General features: G+C 50.3%; 1 protein-coding gene across 1 annotated transcript; it reads left to right on the top strand.

Moving 5' to 3' along the window:
- Nucleotides 1–5,272: 5,272 nt before the first annotated feature.
- On the top strand, nt 5,273–10,444 carry aqp4 (aquaporin 4). The gene is made up of 5 exons (XM_047049647.1): nt 5,273–5,334; nt 6,786–7,254; nt 7,401–7,565; nt 8,066–8,146; nt 9,328–10,444. Exons 1-5 carry the CDS (start codon nt 5,303–5,305, stop codon nt 9,613–9,615), a joined length of 1,035 nt encoding a protein of 344 aa, XP_046905603.1. The 5' UTR covers nt 5,273–5,302; the 3' UTR covers nt 9,616–10,444.
- The last annotated feature ends 330 nt before the right edge of the window (nt 10,445–10,774 follow it).

Genomic DNA, 10,774 nt, shown 5'->3' with positions numbered 1-10,774 from the left:
TCCCTCTGTCACTCTCTCTCTCTCTGTTCTTTCCTGTCTTATCCTCAAAAGACATTTTCCCCTGTGTTGTCTGAGGTCTTAGGACCCTGCGTGTGTGTCTCCGGAGACCGGGTAGCTCTGCACTCCCCCCCCCCCCCCCCCGCCCCACCCCGAGTCAGAACTACAAAAGGAAACCTCCCGATCACCTCACACGTTCGCAGTTCTCCTCCGGACTCAAAGCAGGAGCGGGGCCCCCGCCGGTCGGTGACCGGAGGTTCGCGACGCCGCCGGTCCGGTGAGGATGTTGTGGGGGGGGGGGGGGGGGGTCACGGTGGCGGCCACTCAGAGCCTCGGTCTGAGGATCCGTCAGAGGTTTCATGTCCCCGAGAACACAGAACCTCTTTCGCGTGTCTTTTGTCGTCGTTTCCCCCCGACGGCATGGCGCGTGCATGCACGGCGCAAAAAGGTCACTCCACCCCCCCCCCCCCCCCCCCCTGTTTCAGCTCTCTTTACAAGGGGACGATGAGATCTTATTCGTCTGCCGCCGCGGTTTTTACATATCAGAGGCTTTTCCCTCCAATGACTTATCCGGTGTTTGGATCGCAAAGAGCACAGTGACATTTCCGTCGTGTGCGGGGAGGGACGGGGGGGGGGCATGGGGGTCTGGTGATGAAGCCTGGGAATGGGGGAGGGACGCGCGCACGTGGACCACCTCGTCCTCATCATGGTGTGCGCGCGCGCGCACGCGCAAAAGCATCTCATTCCCCAAGCCGTGCACACATACACACAGAGAAATCATTTCCACGATGATAGCGGGGAAAATGTGGCCGTGAATTCTGAACAGCACCAGTTACAGCTGTGCCCGAAGGAACAAGGTTTATTTGTTTTCCATCGGAGACCCAATTGTGTGTGTGTGTGTGCGTGAGTGTTTTGTAGATCATTCTATTTTACATCGCAGAGATATAAGGCCGCGCTTTTTAACTTGAAATCCCATCGCAATTAAGAAGATGGATGACATGAAAGCGGGGTGTGAGTGTTTGAGATTGGCCTCTTTTTCAGCCCCGGCCTCTAGAGCTCAAGCGAAATTCATAAGCGTCTCGATAATGTGTTTGTGAATTGCGAAGATTGGCCTTCCCCGGCAGACGGCAGGGGAGGGGCGTGCTTTTGGGGTGGCGGCACTCCATCTTCGGATGGGGCGGGGGGGGGGGGGGGGGGGGGGGGGGGGGGCGGTGGGGTGGGGGCTGTTCAGCTGGGTTTCTCTCCGCCCGGGCGACCCCCATCCAGAGGGATGCAGCCAAGTACAGGGGGCACCGTCACCAACTCTATCGATCCTTCCTTCTCCATTATGTATGGCTGCAGGCATGATCTAGCCAGCCCTGTAACTATGACACAGTGGCCTCGTTTGAGGCACACACACATACACACACACACACTGAAGCATGCTTCCCTTTTCAGCGCAACTTCCCTCCATATATTATCCATATTTTTTCTCATTAATGTCACGTTGTGCGATGTATCGACTGCAGCTACACTATATCCTGATTATGGCGGTAGGAAGTCTCTTTCCTTCTCAAGACCTGCACCCAGGTGCTCCACAGGGGGTCTGTAGTCATGGTGGTGTCGTGTTATTGGCTACAATGTCAGGTCATAGGGGCCAGAGGCTACATGCTGCAGTAATGGAATATTGAACGGAGATACATCAAAACTTTCATGTGTGTGTGTGTTTGTGTTGACGTGCTGCGTGTGTGTTTGCGGGGGATGTGTGTGTGCGTGTGTGTGTGTTAATGGGCACGCGTGTCTATGTACGTTGAATACATGCATGCTAAGCGAACCGCGCACATAGACCAACAGACTAATGAAAACACATGGGGAGAAATTTACACATATTCATATTCAGGGAGAGGAAAAGTCTCAATGATCAGCCAGTGGAAATGTCAGAATCAATCATCCAGTCCCTGACTTGCAGAGTATCCCTTATGGCATGCGTGATTGAGAGAGAGAGAGATGGAGCCAAAGAGAGAGGAGGGGGAGGGGGGGTAAAAGAGAGAGAGATATTAATCACCTCTGCACATTAAATTGGAGGAGAGGGAGAGAGAGAGAGATCTGAACCAATGTGGGAGTGAATCTCCACAGTGTCTGGAGTACAGACCAGCGGGATGGTACGCTACTGCCCTCTGGTGGCACACTACCTGACACTGCTTGCACCTGTCACTGTGCTGAACCATAGCGGGCGTCTCAAGTTGTTCCTGGAGTGATTTCGTCCTGTATGATGTTACTACAGCCCCAGTGGGAATTAGCCCGGTTCAGCTGGTTGCCTACAACTAACTGGTAATCAGGTGTGCTGAAAAGGGATCGGAGCAAAAACCATCAGGAACAGTTTCTCTCCAGGAGCATGGTTGGAAAGGGCTTAACTAGATGGAGATTGTTTGCAGATTAATCTTCCAATTCTTTGCTTTCAGTAAATGTTTATATGGAGCAATCGGTTCATATCCATATGGATAGGAAATGGTTGAAATGTATTTCGATGATAATTGACGAGAAATGCAATTACTTTTTCTGGCACAAGAGGGCCTTGTTTTGCCTATTATAAATATATGACCCTGTTTTTCTGGAAGATACTGTATATGTTGGTCTATTTGGACCGAGACAGTTGGAGGTAAACAGGAAATATAAGAAAGAGATAGTGGGGAAGACATGCAGAACTTGACCCAAGCCGGAATCGAACCCGGGCCGCTGCGTTAGCTCCACAGCCCTAGTGGTACTCTCTCTACTCAGTCACAGGGATGTCCCTATCCTTGGCGAGGTTAGATTTATCTGTCTGCATTCGTTTTCAAAGACGACTAATCAAACCACAGAACCTGATTTTCTTACATTATGTGTCAGTGTGTGTGTTCTGGCTCCCAGTCAGACCCCCAGATTAGCAGCTCAGTCGGGGTTGCGTGTGTGGTTTGACAACGAGCTACGTTCGCCAGGCCAAACTAATCGAACTCAGAACAACGGATTCCTGCCTGCATGGATCAGTGGCTCATAGTGATGATCCATCAGCACTGCCTGCTTCTCCGTCGGCGACGTCAAGTTCACACCCGTCAAGTTCACACCCAGTACACACACACACACCCACATACTCGTCAACAAGGGGATTTGGTCCAGTGAGTCTCATCCCCATGGCGGCCTGGGCATGGGTACCTTGGAGCTCCCAGCGAGCGAGGGGGAAATGGGGTCTCCACAAGGAGTGGAGGGTGAAGGAGGGGAGGGCAGGAAGGGGATTAGAGAGAAGTGTGTTTGGAGAGTCCTTTCCAGCTGTCTCCTCCACTCCATTCAGCCCTGTGGAAGTGGGCTGGAGAGTAGGGAGAGAGGGGCCAGAGCGGTGTGTGTCTGTGTGTGTCTGTATGTGTGTGTCTGTGTGTGTCTGTGTGTGTGTGTGTGTGTGTGTCTGTGTGTGTCTGTGTGTGTGTGTGTGTTGGTTTGTGTACGTGGGGACCACTTACTCCGGCTGACAAATTGACCATACACCTGGCACGAATGAATAATGCGCGTCTGCCGACTCAGTCGGTGCACCTGCACGCGCGCACATACATGCTTGCTTGCACACATACAAAAGGGGTGTAGAATCTCTCCTCTGCCTTCTCTCTCTCCCCCCCACCCCAACTCTTTGGCTTCATACGTGCCGCCACCCCCCCCAACTCCCTGGCCCTCCCCCAGTTTTCTCCCCCTATTCTCCATCCTGTCAATGTTGGTTCTGCTCAAACAGGTTTATGTGTGCATCCCAGGACCGCTCTCTCTCTCTCTCTCTCTCTCTCTCTCTCTCTCTCTCTCTCTCTCTCTCTCGCTCTCTCTCTCTCTCTCTCTCTCTCTCTCTCTCTCTCGCTCTCTCTCTCGCTCTCTCTCTCTGTCTCTCAGGCCCAGCTGAAGGTGGATGGTGAGAGCATGGTGGTACTGTATGCCGAGGAACAGCACAGGACTGCAGACTTGGACATGACTGGGGAAAGCCAGAACTAAGTGTGGGCTGTTGACGGTCAAGGTATGGCTATGGATGTTTCACCGTCGGGGGATCCCGAGTGGGGCGCCTGTGGCTCTGTGTGGGTGGTCTCACTGCTGGTCTGCTTCGAGGTCAGGGTTCATGTCAGTCTGGCTAGGTGTCTCTGGTATGTGTAACCAGGCTGAGAATGGAGAGACGTTATCAACACTTTCAGACGCACGTAATGCACCTCTGCTGACTGTCAACACAAGATGCTTCGGTTTCAACGGAGATGCAAGTGGAGACCCCCACAAAGCAGTACATTCAAATATTTTTAAAATGTGTACAAATACGCACAGATACATTGTATTCGCACAGAAGAACCTGAACACTTCTGTTTTCTTTGGGATCAGTGAAGTGAATTGAATTGATTTGAAATCCCATGTGGACACATGCACGGTTATACAAACTTCACAAACATACTGTATTTTGTCCGACACATACTTTCTATCGTCTGTGCCTCAAAGGCTGATGGCAATGTGGTCTACAACACATCGGTACAGAGGATCTCGCCTGACTGGATTTTCCATCCAAAGAAGAGGAGATTATGTAAGTTTTATGTAACTCTGAGAAGGGACATGAGGGAGGAGGTGTGTGTGAGGGTGTTGTGAAGCTGGTCGGGGTTTGTAGGATGGGAAAGGGACTGTTTTGATGCTCGCTCAAACTCTTCTCTCTCTCCTTTCCTGTGTTTGGATGAACAAAGATGAACACTGCAGGCATTGTCAACTGCCGATGAGCATTTAGCCATTAGAGGGCCTGGGTCATTAACATAATGAAGCACTCATGCAACCAAAGCAATGAACTTGCACACACGCTATCTCAAACGCACATAAAATCACAAAGTTGTGGTACTGTACAGTCACTGCATGGTTGATTTTTGCTCATTGTTGTCTCTGAACGTCCAGTTTGCGGTGGCTTTGTTTGCAGTGTGATAAGAACTGTAGCACGTTGTTTCAGTTATCTGAAACGCTATCACAACTGCATACCGTTTCTTCCATTTGTTATTTTTTGTCTCTTATAAGTCTGTTGTTTGTGGATGTGTGTGTGTGCGCGCGGGGTCCGTGTGTGTGAGTGTCCTTGTGAATGAATCAGAGTACATTCCTAGTCCAATATACCCGTCCAGAACCGTAGGACGTTAATTGCTGGAGGTCCACCCTGGTCCTGCGCTGCCAACAGCATGTAATGGACGGATCGGTAACCCGACTCTGGAGGAAGTTTAAGAGAAACCATAAACAGTAACACACACAGAGACAGTCATATAAAGAAACACACACACATACACACAATCAGGGTTGCGTCGAAGGCATGACTGAAAGCGGGGCATTAGATCGTCTGAGGTGAGTACAGCTGCAAGGCGCGCCAGGGAGATGCAGCGTGTATGCATTTTTAGGGGTGAAATGTCGCGATACCGACATTTAATCATTGTTGTTTTCTCTTTTGGAATGTTTGACCGATGTGCTGCGCATCTGTAGCAGTCTTATCAGAGTTGAAAAAGTAGCCTACGCTTGAATGCTTGTGGCCAGTGGACCATTTCAGACTTGTTTTGGAGAGGTTTTTGCAACAACTGTATCCGTTGAGGGAGTTAAGGACATGTTCCACGAAGACAGTGTTTAGCATGTTCAGCTCTATTCTTGTGAAAAGGAGAACATAACAGTACATGTACAAAATGTAAAAATATTTGTTCAGTCTTGCAGCTTATCAGTTTTCTCCAGGTTCAGCACCATCAAAATTGCACAGTGCACTGAATACAGAAGTAAGCAACTTTGATTGTATGTATGCATAGCCTGATATATTAGGATACTAAACATGCTGCGTGCCAACAGCACATTAATGCAGTTGTGATTATATTTCCATTTCATATGCAATATGATTGGTCATATTAAAGATAATTGTATTGATGTTTATAGTGATGGTTTTAGTTATCTTCAGCGCAATATGCTAAGCAGCCCATTCAACAGTTTGAATTTGTTAATTCACCCAGACGCATAACGGGGTGGAGACGCTTGGTTTTTGATCGTTAGAACTCAGGCTACAGCACCCACAAACCTTTCCTTTGATTAATTTTCACGTAAGTAACACATTAATCATACTTCTCTTCCAGCTTTACTGTAGAGTACAGCTTATACCTTTGTACTAGTAGTTAATCAATGTTTTGACAGAATTACCCGCACAATTCCTCGATAAGTTACTTCATTACCGACATTTTTGTATTGTTTTGTGATGTACTTATTGCCTGTCCAGTGTTTTTACTTTATTAACATGGATGTGGGCTACATGTGTTTTTATGGGTATTCATGACTCGATTGTGCTCGTTATTTTGGCCAAGTTCCTCCGTGTTGCTCCCCAATGTTCTGTCAGAAACAATTACAGTACACAGTTCTCCCTGCGTAGCCTATATCCTTACAATCAACGTTGCTTTTACTAAACATGTTCAGAATGTTATTTTCCCGTTTAAGCTTTTAGCCCAGTGTAATGCGCGTCGAGTCACTCCAATGGAATGGATTTCCATCCACATAACGCATGGAAAAGGACCGTGTGCCGTACGGCCCAAGGCTTCACAATAGACAGAGAGCCTATTATAATGCGCTACGGGGCCTGGTTTCATGCCCAACTCTGCCAGTGCACTGACGCTAATACACGAACCAGCAGACGTTCTCATTAGCTTCTCCCCGCTTTGACAACCGTGCTATTATGATAACCCTTAGCCTATATAGGCCACCATCTGCCAAGCAACTCGAAAACTCTCTTCTCAATTCTTCTTTTTTCGTCTCGTATCTCTCCTCTCCAGGACGTGTTGCTCCACGTGTGTTTCCCTGTGCCGCGGAAAGCCCTCAGGCGTCGGCTTGCTCTCCTGCTGCGGTCGAGGCCCTGTCATGGCAGCCTTCAAGGGGATATGGACCCAGGAGTTCTGGCGCTGCGTGGGGGCCGAGTTCCTGGCCACGCTGATCTTTGTGCTGCTGAGCCTGGGCTCCACCGTCAACTGGGCGGCCGGAGAGGAGAGGCCGCCCCCTCCGGACCTGGTGCTGATCTCCCTGTGCTTCGGCCTGAGCATCGCCACCCTGGTGCAGTGCTTCGGACACATCAGCGGCGCGCACATCAACCCGGCCGTCACCGCCGCCATGGTGGTCACCCGCAGGCTCAGCCTGGCCAAGGGCGTCTTCTACCTGGCGGGGCAGTGTCTGGGCGCCGTGGTGGGAGCGGCCGTCCTCTACGGGGTGACGCCGGCCTCGGTCAGGGGCGGCATGGGGGTGACCACGGTAAGAGGCTTGGAGGTTAGGGTGGGCGGGTGTTTTGGTTGACCTTTTTAGGGGTGTCAAAGTGGAGGGGTGAAGGGGGGCTGAGGTGGTTCTACTGCGAAGGCATGCACGTGGACGTGGCCCCTCTGAATACTCGCTTCCCACAGGTCAACGCCGACATCTCGGTCGGCCACGCCCTGGTCGTGGAGCTCTTCATCACCTTCGAGCTGGTGTTCACCGTCTTCGCCACCTGCGACCCCAAGCGCGATGACCTCAGAGGCTCCTCCGGCCTGGCGATCGGCCTGGCGGTGTGCATCGGACACCTGTTTGCCGTGAGTCCATCTCAGGGCCATGTTAGTGTCCCATTTTTCTTAGTTTGGGAAGTAAATCAAATTGAAAAAACAAGTAAGGAATTCAGAAGGTCATTTGAATATTCAATAAATCATGAGGCATAGAATCAACTTACAAAAAACAACACTTGGCCTTGAAAAAAACACATTCATGGGTCTGCCCGGATGTTTTTTGGTGGATCTACCTTCCCTCTAGTTCCCCCCACAGGTTATTTAGGTACACTCCCCCGTGGGGTGTTGCTTGCCAGATTCGTTACATACATGGTGGAGCTAGGGGATGGTGATATGGCCTGGGGGGGACTCGGGTATCACTAGATGGAATGTTCCTGAAATTCATCTGGACATTATTCTGGTGTTTTCCCTCCGCCTGGCTTTCGTTCAGTGTCCTCACTTCCTCCATGTCGTGACATGTTGTCAGTTGGGATGGGTTAACCCCGTGTGTGCTTGGATGTGTGTGTCACGTGTCTCTGTTCTTCTTTTAGATCCCCTACACTGGTGCCAGCATGAATCCGGCCCGCTCCTTTGGCCCTGCCATGGTCACCTGGAGCTGGGAGAACCACTGGGTAGAACACGACCGAGTACAACCGCCCTCTTAACTACACTTCCCTTATACACAGGCACGGGGAGGAACACACTGTAGAAATCGACCTCGTTTTCATTTGGTTAAAGCCAGCCAAAACGTTCATTTTACAGATTGTTTTGTCATTTTAGTTCAGCTAAACATGGATTCAGAGCCAGTAGAAAAATACATCCTTTGGGGTCCACATTTTGGCTGTTTTGTGTTTGTTGCATAAGTGTCTGCTTATTGGCTGGCACACCCAGAGTTTCTGCCAGACGGTGTTATTTGATTTTAGTCAGCCGCACGGGTCACGTTCACAAACGCTCTCTCTCTCTCTTCCCCCTGTTTCCATCTTTTTCTCTTTCCATCATTCTCTTTCCATCATTTTATCTCTTCCTTTCGTCCTTTCTTTCTCACGTTCACTCTCTCTCTCTCTCGCTTTCTCCCTCTCTCGCTCTCTCTCTCTCTCTATGTCCCGTTCACAACCTCACACACACACAGAACATGCACCCATACCAAACAGCGCCAGAGTGATGAGGCCAGAGAGGTTCACAGTGTCTTGGCTAACCGTGCTGTCATCGACCCCCTGCTGAGAGCTTCCTTTGCAGGAGCTGCAACATAAGAAAGGCCACGGGCCACAGGTCATCAGACGGGACCGCATTCCCAACCGTAAATCATCCGAGATAGCATCCCTGTAACATAAGAATAGCCTCACAAATGCACGGCGGTAGACGTGGACATGTATGTAGACAGAGACATGGATGTGTAGACATGAGCACGTCAAGTGACTCACCCTGTCGAAACCCAGCGAAGCCAAAGTATCAGTCCATAAACGGATTTCACGATGTGCTTGACAGGTGTGAAGTTATGCTGCTCCTCGCTTTTGAACCCCAGCCGCAGCAGTTAAAAATAAAAGATCTTGATCTGATCTTACTTGGAACCTGTGCCAAGTCTTTCTGAAGCCCTCATTGCCCCCCTTTTGCCCCCCTGCCCCACTTAAATGACACTGCTAACATTAGACAGACGTTACAGTGTTTTCAAAGTTCCGCCAGCCCAGTCTCTCTAACACAAACAACCCCCCCACACACGCGCACACGGACAGTCCAGCTAACTAAACCCCTCTCAAAAACACCCCCTCCCCCCAGACACACACCAACGACTGGATGCTTGTGTCCCCTGTCTCAGGTGTACTGGGTGGGTCCGGTGCTGGGCGGGGCCCTGGCGGCAGGCCTCTACGACTACCTGTTCTGCCCCGACCCGGAGCTGAAACAGCGCTACGCCGAGGCGCTCTCCAAGTCCTCCTTCCCCTCCGCCAAGTACCACGAGGTCCAGGCCTCCCTCGCCGCCGAGCGCGACCAGCTGGTCGCCGAACGCACCTTCACGGTCATGGACGTGGAGCGGGCCCAGCGGAAGGAGAGAGAGGAGAGGGAGAGACAGAGGGAGGCGTCGGGGGAGGTGCTGTCCTCTGTATGACTAGCGCGGCGCACTGGGAGAGAAGAGCAGGCTGTGCAGATCGACGCCCCGTATCCAGCCCTCAAGGAGACTGACCTCTTGTAGTGAGATTCCCCCCTGGGGCTCTCATCTACAGGCTGAACATCTACAGACTGAAGGACAGTCCGACCTAACTCAAAGTGAACCCGATTGTAGAAACCTCCTAGATGGGGCCCGTTGTAACCGACCTTACTGACCTACTTGAAATTCCGCACACCGTTCTTGCTGTAGAGGTAAACACAGACCAACTAGTCTGAGAGGTCAGAGGGGGCAAACTAAAAATGAACTTTTGAGCAGATGGAGGAGGTCATGTTTGTAGGTGGGGTTCAGACGGCAATGGAAGTCTGTCTGTCTGCTCGTGAACTCACATCGCAGGTACTTCTTTCTCAGTGCACGAGGCCAGAGATTGCACCTTTTTTTTACTGGTTTAGCATGGGGTGCTCAGGGATGTCCTGGTATTGTCCCCGTATCTAACTGAAGCGACTGTGGGGATTTTCCTACACAGTACTGTAGCAGTAGGATTTGAATCAGATCATTATTGCGTAGGTGTGTATATTATGCAACGGGGTTGTGCAAGGTGCACCACTAATTGTTGCTTTATGGGTTGCTGTGGAAATGTGTGTTCTTCGAATCTACTACTTTGAATCTGTTTGTTTTGATCCTTTCTACACTGTCGTCATCTATCAGCTGCCCTCACCTTATCCCCTTGAATCAGACACACAATCACCCTTTGTTGTCTTACTAAATGAATTTGGTGGGATGAAGTGCATTACATGTTGGGGGTCAGATGGCTGAGCGGTTAGGGAGTCGGAACTATTAATCAGAAGGTTGTTGGTTCGATTCCCGGCCGTCCTCCTTGGGCAAGGCACTTCACCCTACTTGTCTCGGGGAGAATGTCCCTGTACTTACTGTAAGTCGATCTGGATAAGAGCGTCTGCTAAATGACAAAATGTAAATGTAAATGACGGGTAGGCAGGTTTGAGACCAGGGTAATGATTATTGCTCGTTTACTGATATGAGAAGCATAGTTCTTGTAGTTTTTGTAAGGTTTACATTTGTTTTATTGGGTCACAAAGTTGAACGTTCTCAGTGAGCTGTGTTATACTGACTAATAAATTAACTTCCCAAGGAATTGGTGCAT

The sequence above is a fragment of the Hypomesus transpacificus genome, chromosome 26, assembly GCF_021917145.1.
Source record: "Hypomesus transpacificus isolate Combined female chromosome 26, fHypTra1, whole genome shotgun sequence".
Taxonomy (NCBI): Eukaryota; Metazoa; Chordata; class Actinopteri; order Osmeriformes; family Osmeridae; genus Hypomesus; species Hypomesus transpacificus.
This window is presented reverse-complemented; position numbering and strand designations above follow the sequence as displayed.